Source organism: Poeciliopsis prolifica, unplaced genomic scaffold, assembly GCF_027474105.1.
Source record: "Poeciliopsis prolifica strain line A6 unplaced genomic scaffold, Auburn_PproV2 SCAFFOLD003, whole genome shotgun sequence".
Classification (NCBI taxonomy): domain Eukaryota; kingdom Metazoa; phylum Chordata; class Actinopteri; order Cyprinodontiformes; family Poeciliidae; genus Poeciliopsis; species Poeciliopsis prolifica.
The window spans coordinates 18,613,515-18,639,072 of record NW_026562378.1 but is presented as its reverse complement, the minus strand read 5'-3'; the positions used below and the strand labels follow the sequence as shown (position 1 = coordinate 18,639,072).

Below are 25,558 nucleotides of genomic sequence, written 5' to 3'. Positions count from 1 at the left end.
AATAGAATACTGAAAAGTGTGGCATATATTTGTATTCTGCCTGCCTGATTTATTACTTTGAATCTCTTTTCACTGCAGTCACAGCTGCAAACCATTTGAGGTTTGTCTCTACCAGCTTTACATGACTAGACACTGAAACATTCACCATTATTCGTCTAAAGCTTACAGCTTGAATTCAGTCAGATTTGATGGATAGCTTCTGCAAAAATCAACTGGATTTAGGTCAGGACTTTAGATGAGACAACCTAAGCTTAGGTGATATAGCTGAAAAATATGTCGTGAGATAAGCATTTCAAATCAGTCGGTATCGATATCAATTGATTTGATTTTTTTCATAAGCCTATTTGAACCAAGAGAAAAATGGCTGAAATTAAATGCTTTTATTTTAAGCATAACCTTTAACCTTTAAAAAGAGGTCAACACAGCTATGAAAAACTGTCAACTAAATAAACATATGGGTCAATGTGCAAAAATAGATTTTAAATAAATGCTTAATCAAACAACATGAGCTAATTAATTTGGAAATAATAAACTAGTATAAACCTGAGGTAGAACTAGCATTGTTGACAAATAACAAACAGTAATAGTAATGTCAGCATGAAATCAGCATGGAATAATAAAATTTATTCTCTGGTGCCACTTGTATGTTGTTGCACTGCCAGATGTTGATAGCTGTGACTTTTTGACGTCGCTGCACGACAACGGATTTATTTAGGTGCCTTACAGTAAATACAGTGCAGTTTTTGATGTTTTTATTTGTTAAAAATTAAGACAATCAAATTTTTCTCCCAATGCACAAATACTTGCTACACTGTGTTGATCTGTTACGTACAATCACAATGAAGTTGTGGTTTTAAGAGCGGACTGTACTGACATGTAATGAAAGCCGTCAAAACAATAATAGTCACAGAAGCTGAACAGAAACTTGAATGTTGCTCTGATATCTAAGAATCTCACCTTTTAGCTGCAAGATAACACGGTTGAGCCACACAGCTCTTGACACATGCATGTATGCGTGTTTAAAGATCGTTGGCGATGTTCTTGTCACACATTTAACACCTTCTGTATTTTTTAAAAATAAGTCTTTCTGTCAGGAGGAAACTTCTGTTTTCCCTTCAATGATTTTTTACCTGATAGAAGTAGCTTGAAACATGCAGCATCTGATTATACAGACTAATCCTTCTTTATCTTTCACTTTTTCCGTTTGCAGCCGTATTATTAAGGTCTTCGTCATTGCTTTGGCAGTACCACTCGGTGTAAAATCTATTTGTGGATCTTCCTTTATTGCCGACAGACCATGGTTGTGCGTTTGATATGCTGCACGTGTTTGAGTTTAAAACCGTCCACACAAGAAAGCTTGCTGCATTCAGTTTATAGATATGTGCAGTTTTATCACACCTCAAATTAAATTTGGAAACCCAGCATCAGCTGTCATGTATTACAAGGGCCAGATGGGTGGCAGAGAAAGGGAGAGTGAGTGAGAGAGAAGAGGAGAGGTAGGGAAGCAGACGGGGAAAGAGCAGCCTGGCAGGCAGCCTGTAGATCCCGTTCAGCTGGCTGAGAAGGAGGCGCTTTCTGCCCGTGAAGGGAGTAGATTTAGCAGGGTTGCAGGTTGAATGAGGAAGTTTGATATGTGGTGTGCATTAGCAGCGGTAGCAGCTTTTAGGTTCTGCCTCGATCACCTCTGAAAGGCAAGAAAACATCACACTTGACATGGGGAAGTCGAAGTGGCATCAGCAGTTTAACACTGTATATTTCACCTGATTTGTAGCCTCTTATTGTCATTCTCTGAGTTGATGTGAATTTTCTTGCACATATAAATGTCCACTATTGGCACAAACTGTGGTCTTCTGACTATATAACCATATTTAGATAATCACTGTACTGAAGAGGAAGCACACTTAAATGTAGAATAGTTGTATCTACCTTTTCAGTGTAATTGCATAAATGAAGTAGAAAACTCTGTAGATTTACATCACACTTACTTTCAAAATACATGCAGAATGTTCTCCATCACTGGATCAGTTTGCTCCTAGCATTAAGCATATTTAGGGACATCCCATATATTCTCAATTAAATTCATACTTTGGAGGTCTGGAGATGAGAATGTCAGACAAAATGAGAGAATTTCAGTTTTTTATCTGAATCTGAATCTGATAGAAATCATCCAAATTGTGCAAACTTTATTTTGATTGACAAAAATTGGTCATGGTGTAATTTTGATCACTTTTCCCTTACAACAAAAAGGTTCCGTGTTCCAATCCTGGCCAAGGCCTTTTTGCATGGAGTGTGCATGTTCTCTGTGTTCATGTGCGGATTCTCTCAGGGTACTCAGGCTTCCTTCTTCAGTCAAAAAATAAGAGTAATTGGTCACTTTAAATGGCAGATTGATCAATCATCTTCATTTATGCATCATAAACATCTGATTTTAAACAAAGTGCATTAGAGAATGATGACAACACAGCATCATCTGATAAAATTGTTTTATTGGGTTTTTTTTGACCAACCTAACCATCCATAAAAATGTTTTGTGGTTGAGCGCATGATTAAACTGGGAACAGTTTCAATTGTTATCAAGCTTTCGACATATGAGAGCTTAATGCGAGAGCAATAATGTAATAGCGTGTGGCAAATGTCAAAAAGCATCCAAATTAAACCGAGTACACACAGTTTCCCAGCACTGGCATGGAATAATTAGTTATTAAGTTTTTTCTGATTTTAACAATGTGGCTAAATGGTGTCAGTTAAATAATATTTTTCTGTACAGTGGAAAAGACTTAAGCCATCCATCAAACTTTGCTTCTAAAGTCTATTTCATACCTCCTTGTCATCTGCAAAGCCTGTTTGACATAAATTACTTCATCTCCACCCACCCACTGCAGTCCTCTAGAGTCTCTTTGCACATCAGTGTGGAAAACTTTCCTCTTCTTCTCCTCCGACGAGTAGAGAGACTACAAACCAACGCATTATCGCCCCAAAAGAGACTGTTGTGGTAGCAGCATTTCCTTGAGTGATTCAAAGCTGATCCGCCGATCTAGAAGTTGCATGAATGGGATCATGTGCTAGTTAGAGACGTCCATGTGGTTTGTACAGATGAACATAAAGAAGTAACCACTTTTGTGGAAAAATGTATTGACTTGTTTGTGCGATAAGACATCTAACAATGATCTACATCTCAGCGAAGTGTTACAACCTTTTTATCTGGTTGAATTATGAACCTAAAGTGACAGAATCACTGGAGTTTTCTCTGGAGCATAAAGTGATGTAGCAAGGAGTGACCCACACACTGCACTCTGTGGGTCAGCTGGCTGCATGAAAATACTGGTCCCTTGCTCACCGGCAAGATATATGTGAGCTTTGAGAAATATTTCTGAACAGAAAGAGTCATGGTGTTAAAGCTTATGCATTGACATCCATCACTGACCTCATGTTGGCAACCTGAGTAGAGACTGAAACTAACTAACCATCAGCTTTTTATATTTGTGTTGCTCTGTAAAGAGTGGTGGTTTATATTAATTTGCTACCTAGATCTATATGTAAAAATTAAAATAGCTATAAATAAATGTTCCACATGACGTTTTAAGTTGTGGAACTGTGAAACCATGGTATTTTTAGATTATCAGAACTTGAGAATTTCTTTCTGGATCATACTGTATTACTGGTTTATCACCATCGTCACCAACTTTATTTGAAAGACACATTTCGGCAATAAGGCCATTCAAAGTGCATTACATCAACAGGCTCCTCGTATTCTGGCAGCCTGACACAGTCAGTTCCTTTTTCTTGAAAACCGTTAATGAGTTTATAAACTTTCATTTTGTGCCAAAATGATCACCAGGAAACAGAATGAAAACTTTTAAACAGCAGAGCATCAACTGAAAGACGATGCGTCGCTCACGTCTTGACTTGGGTCTTTTCTGGATTTTATCCTGTTTCTTAAGTCTTAACTATCAGACACTTTGAATCTTCTCTAGATGCTTTCTTAAGTTGGCCACTTCTTCTTTTGTAATCAGTGTGTTAAATTTCCTCAAATGTTTTAAAGACACACTGCACTCTTGTAAAGGATGCTTCAAAATGATTTTTAAAAATCCAAATACATGCCTCTTGACAAGCTCATTGATACTGTTGTTTTAGGAATATGTTTAAATTTATTGAATTTGTTTTGGGGTTTTTTTATTATTGCAATCAATACTATTGCCAAATGTTTGTTGATAAACTATCTGATCCTAAATGTTATATTTTTCAATGTGAAGCATGCCGTAAAGTCAGTCAGTTTAATTAATATCTGTCCATTTTAACTCATGATTTTTTTATTTTTTTATTTTGCTTTTATCCTCCCAGAAGATAAATAGTAAAACTGTAAGTAGCAGCGTTTCCATAAGGATTGGCACCACCATGAACTTTGTGAAAAATTACGTCAAATAAATTTCATTCCAGGAAAGTATTTCCAAACAGAAAAATCCAATCTTTAAATTTAAGACAATTTATCCAGAGGAAAAAAAGCTGTTCTAAATATATTTGGATAAATATATGTTTTCATTAAATAAACACAATTATAATATTGCTCTCCATAACCATATTTTCCAATAAGATAGCACTTCATCTTCACCTGGAATAGTTCAGTGGGTTTTTTTAGGTCAGAGGATTAAACATGACAAAAAAAATGATGAGCAATATTTGAGTTGACTTGCCCACATTCCTTGGATTATGAATTTCTTGAAAGACCAAGTGATCTCCACCAGATTTTTGTTTAAACACTCCTGGCTTCTACTTTTGAGAAGGAACTCTGCACACAAAGACCACCATATAATTAAAATTATGCATTAGCTTCATTTCCTCATATTCACACTTTTCCTCATATAAAATTAACCCATAGAGTTTGTTAAAAGGTTTACATTTGTGATAGTAGGAAAATAAAGGCTATAGATATATATAGATAGGGTTGGTTTTTAGACTTTTAGGCAAATAACTTTTTAAAATTACATTTAAATCCTATGAAATACAGGAAGCTATTGTTTACTAATTAGAACTTCCTCAAAAATCTGATCATTATTAAAATTAATCTAAAATAATAAGTAGTTACTTCTTGATTTTTTGAATTGATTTTAGTGCCAGTAATTCCCACGTGGAGAGTTATTTTATTGTATATATCTGCTTAATCAAACTAAAATGTTTCAGTGTAAGAAAATGCTGTTCCAGTGAAAGATTCATTTATTTGAAATCTATTTTCACGGTTTCAGCCGGGGTGCCAATAAATGTGGAGGGTGTTGCAGGTTAGGCAGCGGCTCCCTCCTCCCTTCTCTTCCCTGTACCTGTGATCACCTGGTACCACCTTTATCTGACCTCCAGATTACACCACCTCTCCCACATCCTACCCTCACACACACACGCACACACACACACACACACGCACACACACACACGCACACAGATAATGTATATACACTTTGCTGCTCCTTAGGGAGTAAACACATTCCTTCTTAGAGAACATCTTTCTTTTCTTCTGGTCCACCTGTAACATTTTAATCTTTATCAGGTAAACTCTTTTTTTCTCACCCTGCACTTCTTTAAAGAGCAACTTTAAGTTTTGCGACTGACTTCAGCGAACTCAGTCTTTGAGGTAATATGACATGCGATAAAGATACTTTAAATTGAAATCAAAACTATGAGAAAATAAGACCTTTTTGTCTGTTCTTTTTTTAAAATAAGCATTTAGATAAAATAATTTTTTTTAAAAAGAAACTCCTGGTCACTCATCTCTAACTTCTCATAGAGCATCAAGAGATCAAGAAAACCAATCAGTGACTCAGGTGTGATAAAGAACAGGATCCAAACATCGGAAACATTTTTTGCTAAAAAGGAAGCAAAAGGCCGCATTTGCTGGTCCACTCCGTCATTTATCACTTTGCAGCAATCTTAGAGATAGACTTATCACATCTTCTGTCAAGAATTTCTCATGGTACTTGACAGGTTTATGTATTGCAAAATTACAGAATAGAGGAAGAGTTTTAACTTAAATTAAAGAAGAGAAGAAAAGTTGTACAAATTTAGCTTGTTTTGTTTTCCTTTACAACTTTTTGTTGCATTTTTTTGTCTCGAGCATTAAAATAACTGTATTGTTTATCACAAAATTACAACCTCATGCTGAATAATATTGAAACAAAATGTTGAAGTTAATCACAGCCTCTAGGAGCTCTTAGTTCGTACTTTGTAATTTCCAAGGATTTAAATATGATGTGAGCCACTCTTTGAAATGTCAACATATTTAAGAATGACAGATGTATGTTGATCCTCGTAAGCCAGGAAATGGTGAAAAGAAAATAGCATTCTGCCTACACTTCTTCACATACTGTCCAATTAATAATTAAGCCTTTTAAATTTGTCGTGCTGTATGTAACAGGTTTCTCTTGTAAATGAGATGTTCCTGCATAAATGAAGATAAAATTGAAAACTTGATTTGTAACAAGCACAGCAAAATGAGAAGTTTAAAAAATTTCCAAAACTCACAGCTAGAAAACCCCATTAGATAGTATTTTCTTTTTTTAGTGAATAAGCAAAAAAAAAGAAAGAAAAATCTCATCTTAAGAAATATTTGTTTAAAATTATATCATGACCCAACTGATAGTGAACCCGGAAATCCTTTTAAATCCTTTTAGAATAAATTTAGAATTTATTCAAATTCAAATGAATAATTAACTTGATGTTTTTTAAATATAAAGTCATTCTTCAAAATAGGAAAGAAGATAAAACGAGGATAAATTAGTTAGTATCCTGTATATGGCTTCTAATATATAATGATTGTTTTTAATCATGAAGCAATTTGTGTTTTGTCATGTGTAAGCTGCTTTATAAAAAAGTTTGCATACTATATGCTGGCCCATAAAGTCATCCAAAACAATAATGAAAGTTTCAACTGCATAATACAGGTTGGATAAGTAAGCATTTGTATTTTGCCACCCAAAATGTTACAACAATACAATAAAAAAAAAGTAAAAAGGATGGTGAGGGAGATAAAACTATTTCCAATCTTGCTATTGCTTAATATTAGAAAACCCAGGACTTTAATTCAATAGGATTGGTGTAGGGGGAGACAAAATCCCAATGTTAAGGAATAAATGACAAACTAGCTGGTGTTTTAATTGTTGGTCGGTCTAACAACCTCTTCTGAGCTTTTTCATCCAAGAAAATAGATGGAAGAACATTTTTTCCTATGCTGTCACATTTTTACAATCAGAGCAATAATTAAGAGTTTGAAAACAACTAAAACTATAAAGAAACAAGCCTTTTCTTTATAAATGTAGACCCAAGTTGATGTTACAACCATGAATAATGAGGATGATGGCAAAAAAGAGAACCGCAGGTTAAACAGGAAAAATTTAACTGAAACCATTCTTTCATTTGAGGACATTTATTCATTTGCAGGGCAAACCCCTACCTACTTTTTAAAAGTTGATCAAACTTTCAAGGACTTTTTAATTCGTAATCCATAATTTTCTGTTTTTTTGTGAGATACAAACATGGCATGACAGAGATCCATTTCTTTTAGTTGCTCTTCAAAATGGGTGAGACAAGAGAAGATGAAATTCAAGCAAGATGTGCGCTGATCCTCATAATCTGTGGAGGGTTCTGTTCATACAGTGAATGTGTCCAACATTACAGCGAGGGTGGAGGTTGAAGTAGGTTGTGAGGCAGCCTGGCAGCATTTCAGAGAGAGGTAACGTCATCTATAAGTTACAAATAATAGGTGTGAACGTGTTCAAGCTTCAGAGAGATCTGGCAGGTTTACGTTCTTGACTTCTCTGACTGTCAGGTTTTCCTCAGGCTCCTCTCACAGATTTTCTGGCCATCGCCTCATTTCCTTTGTTTGGGTCTAGTTTTAGACTGTTTTCCTTTTCTGACTGTGTTGTGTCTTCCTCTTCTTTATCTCTGCGCTTGATATTCTATTTTTATCCTTCACCTCTCCTATTCTTCTCCTCTCTTTCCATCTATCCGTCCACTGCTCCTCCCAGCCTGGACTCCCCCGGCCTTGTACAGTCGCCATCGTGCACCACCTCCACCCCCCTCCCCGCTTTACTCCACGAGCACCTCCCCTGTCCCACTGACACCACACGCTGCTCCCATCCCCCGAAAACCACTTCAAACAGGCACCACCATCAAAGACCACAGTCAGTCAGCCAGGCAGTCAGCCAGCCAGCCAGTAAGGCAGCATTTCAGCCAGCCTTCTGCTTTGACTTAAAATTACTGTCGTCCCCAGTCGCTGGGCTGCTTTCCTCCTCTGATACACATCAAAGATCCTCTTAAACTCCCCAACTTTGCTTTTTAAAAGATTTTTCTTTTCTTTTAACCTACATTATTTCACTGATTGAGGTTTTACACTTGTTCTTTCAGTCTCTCTTTCTTCTCACCATCACTTCTCCGTCCAACATGGGCGAGGTCAGTAACGGCATGCATGTGCACATTTTTGCAGCTCTTGTCTTTACCTCTTTCTTGGTCATTATAACTAGTTTTTTTTTTGTTTTTTTTTTACTTTTTAAGCCATCAATTTGCGCATCACACTTGTGCTCCCAGATGTACTTGAAGCTTCAGCTAATATACGGATGTGGGTAAATAATATTCACTAATATTTATCATTTGAAGGAGATCTTTGTGACCACAAAAAGACTAGTTTTATAGTGTTTATTCTTCCTGTTTTTTTTCTTCTGCATGAATTTATTGGTCTATTCAAGGGCAAAGAAAGAGACTGAAGGGAACTGGGAGTCAGACAGAAAAAAGCAGAAATCTGGGCATGATGGTATCTGAGAAAGATTAAAAAGCACAGTGACACATCTTTTCTATGTTTAAACCCCTCGAGGTCACATGTTGCTCCTCAGAAAATTGTGGCGTATCATCCGATGGTAAGGTTGTGATGTCTATGTGAACCAGTGGATGGCGCCACTTCTGTATATTAACTGGAGTGTATTGCTGGTGGGCTGTCAAATAGAGAAAAATGAGTAAATATACAGCAGTTTGATCAAATTATTGTCGTGATTCTGTCTTTTTGCTGAAGCTATGACATTTATAGTTACAACTTAATGTTTGTTTGTATTTTCTGACCCTCTGCTTGTTCATGCTGGTTGCACTGACACTTTCGATGTAATTGCAGAATATTTGGCCTTTGATGCAGTAAACATTTTTGTTTTATAAGCCCTTCATCCCTTAAAACACCTCTTGTTGGCCAAATTTAAAATAGACAAAGCCAGTGGGATACCAGACATATTTGTCCCAGCCTCAAATCAGATCTTTACTGACAAACCTAAAGCTTGAACTGAACCAGAAAAGAAAGAAAAAAAAGAATCCCACATTTCTTAGCTGTTAAGCTCAAAGAGAAGTTTTACTTAGCTTGTAACTCTCTTAAAAAAAAACTCCAGAACCTTTGTACCCTGTAAGAGAATGTTTTAATATTCAAAAGGAGCCTCTATTGTGTGGTTTGTTGCACCAACGTACAAAATAAAGAGCCACATCAGAGGCCTGGAACGGTCCCTGAGCATTTTCATGTGTAAGTAAAAGAGAGAAAAAAAGAGGGAAAACAAATTTGGAGGGGGGAGACGGGGGTATTTATAGAGTGGTGTGAGAGTCTCTGCAATGACAGGAGCCTAATGAAGCAGAGTTTGGGTTTTTGATTCACAATGCGGTGAGAGCGTGGGTCCCTCTGTGACCGTTACTGCATTCCGGCACCGATCCCTCGGCACACGGAAACCAGCGCCGGGGCCACAGGGAGGAGGCGGAGGGCCAGCTCCAAATAACGTGTTCCTCTAACCGAGCTAACCTTTCTCACAAACACTCGTCTCACTTCCACAGCAGCAGATGCACAAAGGGTGTGATGGCACTTACACTGTTCATACCTATAGGAAGAGCATGAGCTCAGTTGCTCGGCTGCTTTTTTCACAGAATGTGAGTCACACACACGATAACTGACTCAGATGAAGCAGTTCTGCTTGACCTGATAGGGAAGTCCAAAGTGATGCAGCCAGTGTGTCATATTCTAACTTTGATTTGTGTAAAAGTGAAGTGCTAACAAAAGGTTAGTGACAATGGATACAGTCGTAGGCGGGGCGTTATTGTTATTCTGGTGAGTTTTGAATTACTTCATTTCCTGACCAAACTTGATATTGCCATTCATTTAAATTTACTTTAAAAATATTCATGGCAAAACTTATGTCTGTTTAAAATTCGGTTTACAGTTTTGCTAAAGAATTGGTGTCATTTTTTCCACATTTTGTCACATTTAAATTGAAAACATTTACATTTTAGTGGAATTTTAGTGTATAGATGAACCCAAAGACATGCATAATTAAAAATATATCTGGTTTTCAAAGCTTTTTATACTTAAATAGCAGAAAAAAGAGCAGAAAAGTATCTTTTCTGGTCTTTACACAATGAGACAAGAAAATGCTTGCTATTTTTTCTTTGCAAACAGCTCATGCCTTGTCCGGTTGTATGGAAACCATCTGTGAACCTCCATTTTCAAATCTTGCCACACATTTTTAATTGAACTTTGGTCTGGACTTTAATTGGGCCATTCTGATAAATATATGGATATTGTTTGAGCTGAACCACACTGTCTTGGCTCATGCTCCATGTCTGGAGTTGCTGTCCTGCTGTAAGGTGAACATCTGCCTCAGACTTTATTTAATATTTTCAAAGTTACTTAACATTTTTCTCCCGGATAATTCTGACAAGTATTCCTGTCCCTGCTGAAGAATAGTATTCCTGAATGTAAGGCTTCCACCACAGTGTTTCAGCGTATTTCATTTTGCATGTAGGCAGAAAAAAAAACTTCTTTTGTCTAATCGTAGCACAGTCTTACACAAGTTTGAAACCTTCTTTCTTCTATAAATGCAAGATTCATGCCAGCAGTCTTTCTCACCTAAGCTGATCTCTACAACTCTTCCAGAGTCGATATTGACCTTTTGGCTGCTTGTTTGGTTAAAGCTCAGAGTAGCTGGTCTGTCAGTTTAGGTATTCCTAGAGGAATAAACGTTGATGTTTGAAATATTCATGGCTTGGGACTCTTTAAATTGTATGATGTGTTAGTGTTTCGTGCTGCTTTTTTGTTTATCGAGTCCACCTTTGAGCAATTTGTTGCACTAGTTTTCATTAAGGGGCGTCAGGGAAAAGGGGTTTGAATACACACCATACTTTGGAAAATTATGGGTCATTGTACTTTAACTTTAAAACAATATTGTACATCATATCTTACATAAAATCCATTAAATGTCTTGGAAGTTTGTGACTAGATTGTAAAAAGTTGTGAAATGAATTCATGGGATGTGCATGCTTTTGTATGCCGTGTTCAGAAACAGCAGAAGCCTCTGTTGCTTTCAGCCACATTAGTCACAAGCTGTCTCTGAAGTTCTGAAGTGTCATATTTTCAGTAACCGACATGGATGTGCTTTGAAGTTTAGGATCCGTGTCAATCAAGGTACCGTGTCTGTTTTAAATGTCACTGTGGTGGTCGACAGGACAGGTAAACACACGCTGGCAAACATGCAGGCAGCAGCACACAGGAAACCTCTAGAGGAAGAAGAGAGACAACCACAGAGGCTTTCCGTACACCTCTCCTCGCACACCTTGTCTCCTTTTTGCAAAGAGAAAATCTGTAATTGTCACATTCCTGAATGCAAGTTGGTAATTATGTGTGCCAAAAGGCCAGTTGTCACTATGTCAGCAGGAGAGAAGTCAGTATTTGTCCTGCCTCAGTAGGTTTTTAGCAATTTTGTCTCTTAAGACGAAAACCACATTACAAGAAGCAGGGTTGTGAAGCAGCACTTGAATGCTTAACTAATACGCTTCATATGAAACTACTTTGAGATCATTGTCGGATCTATTTGTTAACCTTATGAAAAGCGAAAAAAAAAATGCATGTCTACAATTGAGTCACCACAACCCAGAAAAAAAGATAGAATGGGTGAGAAATATATTGTGTTGCGTCTCCCAGTGAGTTTCGGTGCTCTTATTGCTTCACCGGTACAATTACAGGTCTAGACCATGAAGATCTCAGACATTTCCTGTCTTTGTCCATTTTCACTATTTTTTTGTTTCTTGCCTCTAATCAATTATTCAACCAATTATTGGATCTATGTGGAAATAGAGGAATATGTTAAGTGTATTGAAGTCGGAACTCAATAGCACTTAACCCATTTGCTAATTCTGTGCATTATTTATAACCTGAAGAAGATTCTTAATATGCTTGAGTAACGCGAGTAGGAGGCGATGAGGCTCTTGAGATTTTCTACTGGAAAGATTTTTTACAGACATTAGTTAAAGATGAAGCTACTTGCAGACTGGTAGGAAAAGCAGACAAGCTGCTGTCGTCTCAGCATCGTCATGAGGAAGACTTGCCTCTCCCAGTAGAAGAAGGCTGTACAGTAAGTTGGAACTCCATTCTAACTGTATCTGTGGTGGGTTTTACTGTACAGTCTTTCAGCTTGTTTGGCTGTCAGTTTTTAATCTGTCAGCCTTTTGAAGTCACATCAGGGCAGCTTTCCACGAAGCATATGTGTGGTTCACTGTTATGTGCAGTGATGTGACATGGAGATAGAAAGCACCAGATCAGCTGAGCAGATACCAATTGATTTTTTCAAATGTCTCTGCCCTTCGAGCGCAGCCGTCTTCTCTGGGGGCAGCGTTTGTTAATTGGCGAGCGTCTTCATAAAAAGAATCAGATGTGAAAACTGAAACTAACATCCGCAAAAGCCCCGACTAAAAGCATTACTTGTTGACAAATCAATTTTGTGTGTATCGGTGAGTGGGTTGGTGGCTTTGAAGCTAATAAAATGAGGAAATGGGTTTTAACTTTGTGTCATAAAGGCCCTAATTGAATAGGACTCTTAAATACAAACTGAACAAAGATGAAATAGTTTCAGTACCACCACTTTGCTTTCACTGTTTAAAGATGACTGCTTAATGTGCAGATTTATTTGCTCTGATGTCATCGCAAAGCTTTAATCTGTATGAGTTTATTTCTTTAGCTGAGAGTACAGATGTCACTGCGTCTCTGTGGTGTTTGTCGAAATGCTTTGACAGGGTGGTGCCTCCTAATGAGAGGGACATCTAAAGGGCTGTGACTTCTTCTTCTTCGGCTTCTTTTTCTTCTTCTTCTGCTGTGGGAGCAGTTTCTCCTAAAGCTTCTTGTGCACAAACACAAAGTTATTCTTGTTGTGCTTGATGGCATTGTGCGTCGACAAGACAGGCATGCTTCTCATTTTGCCAACACATCATGTTTGTTTGTTTTTCTTCACATCTCGGTGTGTATTTGTGTTGAGGGAATTTCCCTCTGCACCATGCTTTTCACTGTTTGACATCAGCCGGACGACAGTTTGTTGCTGTTTCTTTCTGTCTGTTTTGCTTCATTCTTCTGCTGCGTTCTTATCCAATTTTCTTGCAACAAATTTAACTTTGTCTCGCCTTGAGTTTCTTCAACCACTTTTTTTCACCAACATACACAAGGCTGCAAACTGGAAGCGTAGAGAGGATGCAGAATCGCGAAATCACACTGCACATCACATTTCAACATCTTCCTCCTCTCTGAAATAACCTTGATAGTCTCCATCACGGTGTTACACTTTCAGTCTCAGACTCTCACCAGAAGCTGTCTGCAAAATGTCTATGTGTTTGTGTGCGTGCGTGCGCTTGTATGTGTGTGTCTCACTGCCAAACAGCTTTAAGCCTGCTGGACTTAAACTTTTTCTTTAGTGCAATTGTGCACTTTTGCATAATTTGACAATTATTCTGTTTTTGTCAAGTGGGCATAATGATCAACTGGAAAATAGTGTTCAGGAAGCCCATCATGCTTTTTTTCCAATTTGTAAATTTCCCCTCACCTGATTTTAAGCACAATTTTCATTTTCCCCAGGGAATCTTCAGAGTATTCGGTGTCCCACCATCGTGATTAAGTCTGACTGGCACTTCTGAATCATCTGCTCTTTCACTATTCCTGTTAGAGCAGGTAAAGACCAAAGCAGAGCTGCCCAAAGTGCCAAAATCAAAAGGCGCCATCACCTCGAACGCCTCTCTGTGTCACTGACTTGCCGCTGCTGAGATGAAGATCAGGTGGGAGGTGTTTGCTCTCAGTTGCGGTCCTTCCCTGACTCATTATATGAAAAGTCACAGAGCAGGTATGAGTAGGGGAGCTGCTGCCATTGCCAGAATTTCTTAAATGACGTGTTTGATTTCTGCTGTGCGCTAAAAAGGGAAATGATCGCTGTCAACAGGAATGAATGTGGACATAGCTCATCTCTGAAGCGCTTGCATAGGTACTGTATAAATTATTTTACGCTCATCTTCCTGCTCTGTCATTCTGTGTAGCACGTGGGTGTCAGTGACCCCTATGTGGTTATTTATTGAGTTCAAAATAGCATTGTGTCTCTGCGGAAACATGTCAAATCATCACCAGTAAAATTATTCTCTGACGAACACAGAAAACAAGTTAAAATACAAAATACTATTCTATTACAATTAATAGAAGTAAATTCAAAGCTACAATACAATGCAATAACTTTGTAATTACGCTTACAGCTAATCATCTACATGTTGCAATGTGTGTATTTTCTAGAACAGTAACACAAAGTGATAACCACATACCACATATGGAAGAAGTACATATGCAAAAACTCTCAATGTCATTATCAAAAGAATGCATTTAAATCGTTGATCTAACTTGAAGTTTTTTGATAGTATGTAAAAGAATTCAGAATTAATTTAAAAATGTGTAAAAGTTTATTTTATTGTTAAATAAAATTAACATATTTGGTTTTAAATTTAAAAAAGACACCGCAAGAAGTAGCAGATTTTGATTTGATGTGTTTTTTACCTCTTAAATTTCCAAAACATTTTTTTGCTCTGGATTTATTTGTATTAGTAGAAATTGTCCGGTTGGTTTCATCCTCTGTCATGATCATAAATACATTCACTTTCATCCTTAGCACTTTATAGTCTGTATTCCGACACTCAGGATGCATATTTTTTTAAAATTTGTTGAAAAATAAGCAGAATGGGCTCAATTGCACCGTGTGGTAAGCTGGAGCCTAACCTTGTTTGTTGCCTTTTAAAACCAAAAGAAACAAACAAGGTAATTCCAAGGTAATTATTGCCTGCTTTTACCATTTAGCCGCATAATTACTGAGCCAATACTGAATCACATGTGTGCATCGTAAAATAAACTGCAGCCCAGCATGTTGCTGTACAGTCAGATGCCCTCTGGTAGATAAAAAAGAGCCAAATTAGGCCAGCACCAATCTGGATTTGCACTTTCAGAAAAACAGATTTATTGGCGTCGTTTCTCTCTTTCTTCGTATACCTAACACATTTATGTAATTGGTCTTTATGTTCCCCACACATGAACTTAGTTTTGGTTTGGTCACCTTTGTTTTTGGAACTCTGACTCAGATATGTAAATAATAAAAAAAAGCACTTTGCTCAACAGATTATCTGATTAGACTCCATGCTGATCACACACAATTGCGTAACAAGAAACAACAGTGTTTATTTTCATAAGAAAACTATTTTACTGCTTTAATTGGGCTTGGTATGTTGAACATGTTATAATTCTTGGACATGTTTGGTTTGCAATACGAGGAGGGAAAAGAGGAGACAGATTTTGTTTAATCTGAAGTCACTGTTGTTGTCAAATGATCAGAAACAACCTCCAGATCGATCAACATTGTCAAGCATGATGCAGCACACTTCGGTTATTACTGTCTGGCTATGACTCATGAGCTTCCCACACATTACATTGCATGCACAACTCCAGCACGCTGTTTTCTACTGCACTGGATTCCAATAAGTTACACACTCTCACAGTATGCGGGTCCATCGCCCAAAACACACTCTGCACATCTGCAAGCAGAACCTTTGCTTGCAAAGACTCAGATGGGCAAGGAAGGATATGAACATAGGAACGTATGGTTATAGTGTGCGCATTCGTTACTCACCAAAATTTGGAAAAAAATGTTGAAAACATTAATTGGTTTGACTGCATCATACATCTTATTTTCTGCACATTTTTGTCAGTGGCTTGAGGAGGCTTTAAGTCTCAGTGAAGTTATTTTAATAAGTGAAATAAATAAGTAAAACACATAACATTTAGTTACGTTTTTAGCTGGTGACAGTAATTTTAATTAAACAAACATGATGTTCTCACTGTTGGAAATACTTCAAAGGAGTCAATCAACACTCGTAAATCAAATAAAAAAATGATGAAACTAATTTCTTCTTCTGGAGCATTTTTGAAGAGTGCAGCCACCAGTGTTTGGGTAACCAGCAGCTAACAAATTTGACACATTTTTAAATCACTCTTTATTTTATATTTTCTAAAGCAAATTGTTGGGCATAGCCAGAACAATAATGAACATTCACACGATTGTGTTTTTAAGAGTAAAGATAATACTGTAAATAATTAAACGTAGCAGAACGCAATACATATTCGTAAGCTGCTTATTGTGAAGTCCATCTGCTGTGTTGATGCTGTTGGAAAAATAAAACCACTTGTCAAATTGTTTCAGGCATAAATCGCTGCCTTACTATTAGAGATGACTGAAGAAGTCAGAGTCGAACAATGGCTGTATTTTAAAAGAAAAATGTACAGCTGTCTAATTTCTCTCTGCAGAGCATTACGCAGAGGGCTTCTGCAAGCAGTGGTAAACAAAGTTAATGCATTTTTCAATTGTCCTGCTTATGTCAGAAAGTGAAATCCATTCAGACTGTAGTGTTTTTGCCTTTAAAATGAGTACCAAAAATTATTTTAATAAAATTTTATTGTGCCCTTTGTGGGACAATAAAGGCGGTTTCTATTCTATTCTAAAATAGTAAGTCACAGTGTATATGCTTCATGTTTTTTACTGTGTAGATTTAAAGGTTGTGTCTTGTTTTATTTGTCGTATTGATATGCTGGACAAAATACTTTAAAGCCAAAATGATCTTTTTTCTGTTTGTTGTGTTGTGTTGAGTATTTGCAGTCATTTGGTTGCTGTAGCCACAGTCCTGACAAGCAGGTATCAAGTTAAACAGACAATCCAAGAGCCACTTCCATCAATAAAGCTGCAGTGTATGATATATTATTAATAACTTGAATAGGAAGCCTGATTTTTAATTTATCTATGATTAGATTGCTTGGGTAGTCTGTGATCTTCTGGTACCTCATAGAGCTGCCGGTTCAGCAGCTTGTCAAGCATGTAGTGGACACTGAAAGCTGGTCCTTAATCTGAAACCTCTCTGGGACTAGAAGCCTTTTCTGTGAAACTGCTTATCAGTAAATGTAAAACTTCCCTGTCAAGCCTTATTTTAAGAAGGAGAATCAGGTCTGTAATCATGCATGACTGAAACCTTTTCCAAGTGTTGTGTTTAGTGTTTATTTGCAGTCTAATCTTCATATTACAATATTTGCTTTTATGTATCCTAAAGTATTGGGGATTAAATTAGGCTACAAATGTTGCAGTTGTTGCAAAAATACAATAATAAAGGAATTTAATGTAGACATGCAGCTAAATGTTAACCTACTTAGCGTCAGGTTTTAGGCTGCTTGAGGCAGAAGGGGAATTTGTGTTATGTTATTTCCCTTAAGAGATGCAACCAAACATCTTCATACTTATAAAGCGTAAATAACAAACGTTTACAACTGGGTGGTTGAGATACGCCCTGTTTACTTTCTCTGCCTTCTGCTTGCATCTGCACTCTGTTTTAGGGGCAATCAAAAAGTCTGAGTGTTTAATAATCAATTACTGCTTCAAAGTTGATTTCTTGTAAAATGTTATTAATAAATGCCAGCATTTTTAACAGCTTAACCGGTAACTGTGTAATCCTTTGAGTTGCGCTGTCCTGGTCCAACTACAAAAATTTTTATTTGAAGAATACTGTTGGTGTACAAATAAATCAGTGGACCAGATAATGAAAGCCATCCCAGCTGTGTGCTATTTAATGACATCCCATGTGGACTCAGCATCACTCACTGTCATGAGAGAGAAAATTAAAGCCAATTTGATGCTAATCAGCAACAGATTTTCCTCTTGCTCTATCCTATTATCTCAAGAAATTCCCACGGGGTCTCATGGGTTGACCTGTGTAGTGGTCCAGGCACAGTAAAGCACAGCTGATGACCAATTTCAGCCCTCACAGGAACAAGTCATTCTTTCCTATGTAAACACACTCCGAGGAGTGCGCTCTGGCTGAGTAGCCTTGGTTGAATCACAACCTAGCATGAGTGTGGTTCGTATGGGTGGTTTAATGAGACTGAGGCAGAGAAGAAGGAGCTGATACAAATTGAAACACATGTAGGAGTTAATTTTTAGATTAGCTAATCAGAGAAAATAATTGCACATGCTGACTTCAGAGTGTTTTTCAGTGTTTGTGATGGTGGGCCGCCCCCTCTGTGGCAGTGGGACCCCTGTTGCTCTTTCAGTATCGGATTGACTGTACATGCTGTGTGTGTGAGTGGGTCTTTCATCAGTAAGCGAAGCTGATGAGAGTGGCTTTGCATTAGGTATCTTGTTGTGCAAGCCGCTTGACTTTTGTAACACTAAGCAGCGAGCTTTACTGGAAAAGTAAAAAGCTAATTTATCATAAAACGTGTCTTGCCATCCACAAAAAATGCTTTGGAACAGTTTCTGAAAATATACAAACAGTGTAACATTTATTTTATGCTTTTCTTCAAATTAAAGAGGAAATTATATCAAGTGGTTCAAAGAGAAATAAGAAATAGGGTCGTATCAAAATAATCATAATTCTTTTGAAAGTGTCCCATTTGTGCTCTTAAATTGTTCTCACTTTGCTGAAATTAGATATCAATAATCAAAGGAAAAAAAGAGCCTTCTTAAAAGAAAGAAGAGAAGAAATAAGAAGAAGCATTGGGAATAGAGTCTTAAAGCTCAAATCCCAGCCATATGTTTGTGATTGTCATTTATTGTCTCTGCCGTGGGAAAAACGAATGCGCATTCTCGCTGCCGCTGCAGCCTGAGCGGGGACTGGAGAAGGGAAACTCTTTACCTTACAGCGCTTCATGTTTACTTTTTACTGCATTGTCAAAATGCAAATGCACTGTCCCCCGTAACAGTGCAATAAAATGTTTCTACTTACTATTTATAAATAAAGAATATAAATATAAATGTTTTATGACAAATCAGTTCCATTGAGATCACAGTGAAAATTAAACCACAATAAATAGAGGAATGTCTTTAAAAACAAAAATAATTATAACTCTATCGGCAGTGGCATTAATCACTAGAATCAAAACCTGGACATAGTTTATTCGTCCAGGTTGCATTATTTGTGAATTAGAATAATTATAGTAATTATTCTAATTTGAATTAAGATAATTCAAATTCACAGTGAGACAAACCATAAATCTGACACTGAAGTTTTCAGATTGGAATCTTGAATTTATATTTTTAAAAAACCCTGTTTATTTTAAGAAACTATTATTTTTGTAAACTAAAAATAATTATTTTAATTTTATTTATTATTTTACAATGACCATGAAAGCATATTTGAAATGTGCAACACATTTACATGCAAAAACAGGGCAAAGAGAAGAGAATAGAATTTCTACTTTAAAAAAAAAATTATATATATATATATATATATATATATATATATATATATATATATATATATATATATATATATATATATATATATATACATATATATATATATAAAAGTTGAGGTTTTTGTGATCTTCCTAGTTTTGTTTTTTGTGTGTGTGCGCGTTTGTCTATTTCTTCTCTGACTTAGAAAAACTCTTTCGCAAGTTGAACACACATGCTCAACTGCATGTCTATATTCAAGACAGAACGAAATACCATAACTTATTAATCACACAGAAAGATAAATGAGTATGTTTTCCTTTCGCTACATTCCTAAAAGACTCCCGTGTTTAAAGTTTCTGTCTCATCTTCTCAGGTTTTTAATGATTTCCCTTCACAGTGGACACTGAGCCGGTCAGCTCTCTGGGTTCGGAGGAAGACGATGAGGTGGGCTTGTGGAGCCTGGAGCCCCAGGACTGCCACGAGAGCCTGGGCAAGACGAGCCTGACACCCAGCGAGGTGACGGAGGAGCCCAGCAGCCCTGCCCACTCCACCCGGCCTCTCGGCCTCAGCCCCGGCAGCAGGATCTGCTGGGGCCAGGTGGAGCCAGAGGCCCCGGCTGAGGACGACACCACTTACACGTCCGCTGACAAGGAGGGGGACCAAGAACCACTGAGGATGTACTGTAAGTCCTAAGCTGTAGCAAAATGGCTCTACTGTATGTGTAAACAAGTTAGTGTTTTTCTGATGCAACAAAGGGCCATTCTCACCTTCATATCAACTCCTTTTGAAACCATGCCTTCCCTACGAGTTGTTGCTTTTTCACTTTTCTCTTTGAAAAGGCTTCTTTCTGAAAGCATGACAAAAGAACTCATCCCACACAAAGTCACCATATTTCCATGCATCAAAGAGGTGACGTTATGGTACTGAAATCAGCACTACACAACGTGAGGCTTTCTCTTTTATTTAGCGCAGATCAAAGGCTCTCGCTCGGCTTGCCTACTAACAATCACTTAGCTCCCTCGCCTCGTGTGATTTAGTCCTGCCTGATGAAGGCGAAGCTGAGTTTTTACAACACTCAACCACACAGGCTCTTCCCTTCACCACATAAAAATGGCTCAAAATATGCCAACATCTGCAAACATTTGAAAAATCTTCCTCAAAGTCACCATGGGGAGAGTTGATTGGCTTGAGCCATGATAGGAGGCGCCCTTGCTTCTCCACGAACATCAGTGGCTTTGTCTCTCTGCCCGCCTGTCACTGCACTCAAGGGTACGAGTGAGAAGAAATTCTTTAAATCTGACTTGATATCTGGCCAACAAGCTTCATGACTTTAATATTTTATCTGTCAATCTTTATGTAAACAATTCAATCCCGATAGATTTGCTTGCACAGTGGCGTTTTTTGTGATTTAGCCTCACGCACACTCACAAGATTGCTTTTGCTCATGCATGCATGAACAAAGCGTGGAAACTCGCGCAAACACTGAGCGAACACTTTAAAGAGTATAACAAATTAATGGAAAACACAACTGCACCCAAAGCTCAGTCATACTTAATCAACAAGAACGCTGACTTCAGAAACCTTTGTAGTTCAGCCACAAATGAAAATAGTACAGTGGTGTTGCAAAAGTTTTCACAGACCCCTGAAGTTTCTCCCATTTTTGTCACAAAACAGCGAGAAAGTTTTAAATTTTAATGGCATTTACGTGACAGATTATCACATAGTGTCACTTTAATGTAAAAACATAGCTTTCTGACATTTTTTACAAATAACAAAACATTATGCATTCTTATTCAGTGTTACTCTGAAACCCTTAAATAAAATACAGTGAGAATTACTCTCTTTAAAAATAAGCTAATTAGTAGAAATAGTCCAGTTCTGTAAAAGCCTCAGAGGTTTATTGGTGAACAAAGAGCAACGTAAAGAATACAGCAGAACGAGTTCCCAAATCTGGTCTTTATGAAAGAGCAACAAGAATAAAGAATTTTTAAAAGGAAGCCGTACCGAGTAATGTTTAAAGGTTTAAACAACCCAATCGGGGGACAAAGGAAATCTGTGGGGATAATTTTCTTTAGTAGTTACAGGGAAGCTGGTCAGACATCATAGGAAATGCAACACAATTCTGGAAGAAAACAGGTGAGAAGCTGCATAAGATGAGGCAGAGGTTCACGGTCCAGCAGGAGAACAAACAACCAGAACAACAATTAAAGTCTGGATCTATATCCATTTGAGAATTTGTGAAAATACTTAATTGCCAATTTCCAACTTAAAAATTCAGTCTTTCGATGTGTTTCGATGTCCGATAGCCTTGCAACTGTAAATGCAGTAAAAGTGTTTCTGCAAAGTATTGGCACAGGGGAACTATAAAACCACCCCGCAATTTAAATTTTGTTGTAAAATACTTTTAAAACCCTTTCATTAAGAACTTACATTCCAAAAATACCAAGACCAATAGACCGACTTTCAGCAAAACAGTTGCATTTAGCAAAGTTGTTCCTTTTTCTGACAGGTAAGAACTCAGACGCCCAGAATGCTTTTGAGGATCTGGCCCATTATGAATTTGTGGCTCAGCTGAGGAAGGCCTCAACCTCAGCCGGTGTGTTGGACCACCTGAACCATAATGGCATGTCGGGTGTTTACCCTCCGAGCAGCAGGCACGATGATCTCCCGCCTGCCATCTGGTCGCCAGGAGCTCAGCACTGCTCACCTGAAGGAGCAGGTACGCTGACAGAGAAAGCTGCGGCGATGCTACATTAAACATTTGTTATAGTAGATGTCAGTGGTTTCTTTTAAAAATGTTTTCTAAAAAAGAAAAAAATATATAAAAAGAAAACTGTTGTGATAATGCAACTATCTGATCGTAAATGCTAATGCAATTCTGAGAAAACGGAAAACCAAATGAGTGTTTTTTTTTTTTTTACATATTGCCTTCTTTATTGCTTCTCATTTACTAAGGAACTTATCAGGTACTTGCAAAATTGACTCATTCAAATGGAAGCCATTACTTAATTTAGCCACTATCTTTTCTCTTAATTCTATATGAAGCACGTCACACTTATATTTGGTATTGTGTCGTACCATGCTACTTACGGAAATATTTCTTTTTGATTTACAAGCTGTGCTCTGAACACAAAACATAACATGCAAAAGCAAATTGTGTTTAATCACTTGAGGATTTGAGTTAAAAACAACACCTGGTGCTGAGAAGTGAAATTTAAATCCAGATTACTGTGCTTGGGGTCAAGGATGTCATTCAATTTCAGATGTTTAATGATGTTCTTTTTACTAAAACGCTAGTGAATTTTAAAGACAATAATTTGGTTCACAAGTTTGAATTTGTTATGTATTTTTATCTAATCCACACAGGATTTGAAGATGATTAATTATCATATTGTTTATCATTAACTCTGGAAAACAATAATGTAATAATCGTGACTTGTGGTTATAACTCTTAATTGGTTGTGTTTGCAAACCCCAAGGACTGACAATATGGTTGGAATTAATACTGTTGGTTTTATGGCATCATGAAGAAATATTCATATATTCAGAGAATATAATTATATACAATTATTCTATGCTATATTGCAGCACAACTGCACTACTCAATAAAACTGTTGTATTTAAGTGAGTTACACAGATTTTCAGCTGGATTCATTCTCTCCAGAAGTTGATGCTTAGAAAAAACTGTTTTGGTGTGTTTAAAGTTCATTAATTTATCTTTGTAATATTTTCCTTATTTCTAAAATATTGAGTTAATTGTGTGTTTCTTTACCTCACTTCAGCTTCACTGTGACTTTTTATGCCTTTAGCAAAATGGAGTTAGATTGTATATCTGTATCAGAAAATGTTATCTGACATAAATTTATTTAACAGATAAATTGATTACTCTAAGATAATTATTAATGATAATTGATTATTATTTTCTTAAGCAATTCTTAACTGTTTCAACCACAAACATTCTTTAACTTATTAGTCACACTGAGTTGGGTGCCGGCCCCATCATGCTGGTTTTGTGGCTGAGAAGTACTACTGAAAAGCTCAGCTGAAATAGGTGGTTGCTGTGAGTAAAGCCCCCACTTATTGGTGAACTAAAACTTAAAACCACAAGTTTCTCACTGGCCAGATGATTAGCAGAGCTATGAGCAATCTGTCTTTAATTTGATATCTTTTGTCATATGTTAGCTCAGTGCAAACTCATCATTAAAAACAGAACATATTAATGTTGGTCCAGAGGAGTAAATGTTAGTCACAGTGAAATATTTACAGCCTTACTGCTTTTTACACTTTGTCACTTCACAACAACAAATTTCAGTGTATTTTATCATTGATTGTTATATGAAAAATAATGTGTTGATTTTTTTTGACGCAAAAATCTGAAAAGTTGCGCATTTGTAGAATTCTTAAAGTTTGAGGAAAGTCATGTATTAGTCAGAGCAAACATACAGAAGAAATGCTCTGGTCAGATAAGACAACAGCTGGAGGTTTTTGAATTTACATGCAAATAAAACCCAGTTGCAGAAAACTAAGTCTGCACACCACTTTGAATGCACCTCCTTAATGAATTGTGGTGATGGCAGAATCACTCTGTTCATGGTTGAAGGGGGGACAGGTGGAGGTAATTACAAATCTAAATAAAGAAAACTTGTTAAAGGCCACAAAAGGCTTCATACTGGGATGGAGGTTCATCTCTGAGTCAGACAAACATACAGCCAGTGCTGCAATAAAATGGTTTGGATCAAAGCATATTGGTCGAGTCGAAGTCAAAACACCTCAGAATTTGTGGCACGACTTGAAAATTACTATTCTTTGGAATCTCCATGCATTCGAGAAGAGGAGCTATTTTACTGAGAAGAACGATCAGAAATAGTCTCATCCTGGGCAAAGCCAGAAGAGACATACTAGTTGAGGTGTTAAGCTTTGCAGCAGTAGGACGTAATATTTATTCAGAGAAGCAATATTTGTAACATTGTTTATTCCTTTTAAATAAATAAAAATCATGTAGATACACATAACTTTTACCTCCACTTCACAATTATGCACCACTTTATCTGGATTCACTATATAAAATCCCAATGAAATACATAAAAATGTATGGCTTTGGACAGATTAAATGGGGACTAATACTTTCGCAAGGAATTGTATCTAAAATCTGTGACAGTTGTGAGGATCTGAAGACAGCTTCTCTGCTGCTCATCTAACCACAACTTTAACAGCTCTGCGTCTTGAAATAATGCTAAAACTGCACATTAAAGCGAAACAAAAAGAAGAGAAGAAAGGAAACAGAGAGGAGCCCCGAGACCACAGGACTGTAGCCTGGAGAATATCATTGTTAGACATTTAGGATTTGTTTGAAATGGCCAGTATTTATGATACCTAGAATATTTTTTAAAAATTGGCAGTTTGATATCATCCTTCATACACATCTTTATGGTGCCTTGATTTTGAATGATTAAATTGAAATATTGCGTAATGCCTATATTTCATTTTTAGCCCATATTGAGAAAAAAGCCGTTATCAAAGCAAGAAAAGAAAATAAGTCAGTTGGTGAAAAGGCAATAAACCCCCCCAAAGAACGATAGTTATGTTTAATGCACATGTGAAATGTTGATCTGTGCGCTTAAAATGCCGTCTCTCTTCGGACTGCAGATGAAGACCGGAGCCAGCAGGCCTGTCCGTTCTGCCACAGGATGTATCCGCGAGGAGCCTCTTTGAGAGACCATGTCAAATACTGCCAGGAGAGGGAGGGGGGCCACATGGTCTGTCCGCTCTGTGGATACACTGCCACCCTTAGGTCGCAGATGGAGCGGCACCTAGCACTTCATAACCAAATCCAGGACAAGGTGATACACACACACACGCACACCAGCACACAAATAATCTGAAAGTCTTGAACACCAGTGAAGCATCTCACAGTTTCTGCAGATTGCCATAATTTTTCTGCATTTTGTTTATATTTTATAAATCCTTTCATAGTCTAAAACTGATCACATGTTCCTGTC

The 25,558-nt window shown here is 37.2% G+C and overlaps 1 protein-coding gene across 1 annotated transcript in view; it reads left to right on the top strand.

Annotated features, from left to right (window-relative positions):
- The window catches only part of LOC129358481 (zinc finger E-box-binding homeobox 1-like), a 36,204-nt gene that overhangs the window by 5,055 nt on the left and 5,591 nt on the right, over positions 1 to 25,558 (top strand). The window contains exons 2-4 of the mRNA XM_055027567.1: positions 19,957 to 20,241; positions 22,069 to 22,278; positions 25,206 to 25,399. Of these exons, the coding sequence (XP_054883542.1) occupies positions 19,957 to 20,241; positions 22,069 to 22,278; positions 25,206 to 25,399 (689 nt within the window). The remainder of the gene's footprint in view (positions 1 to 19,956; positions 20,242 to 22,068; positions 22,279 to 25,205; positions 25,400 to 25,558) is intronic.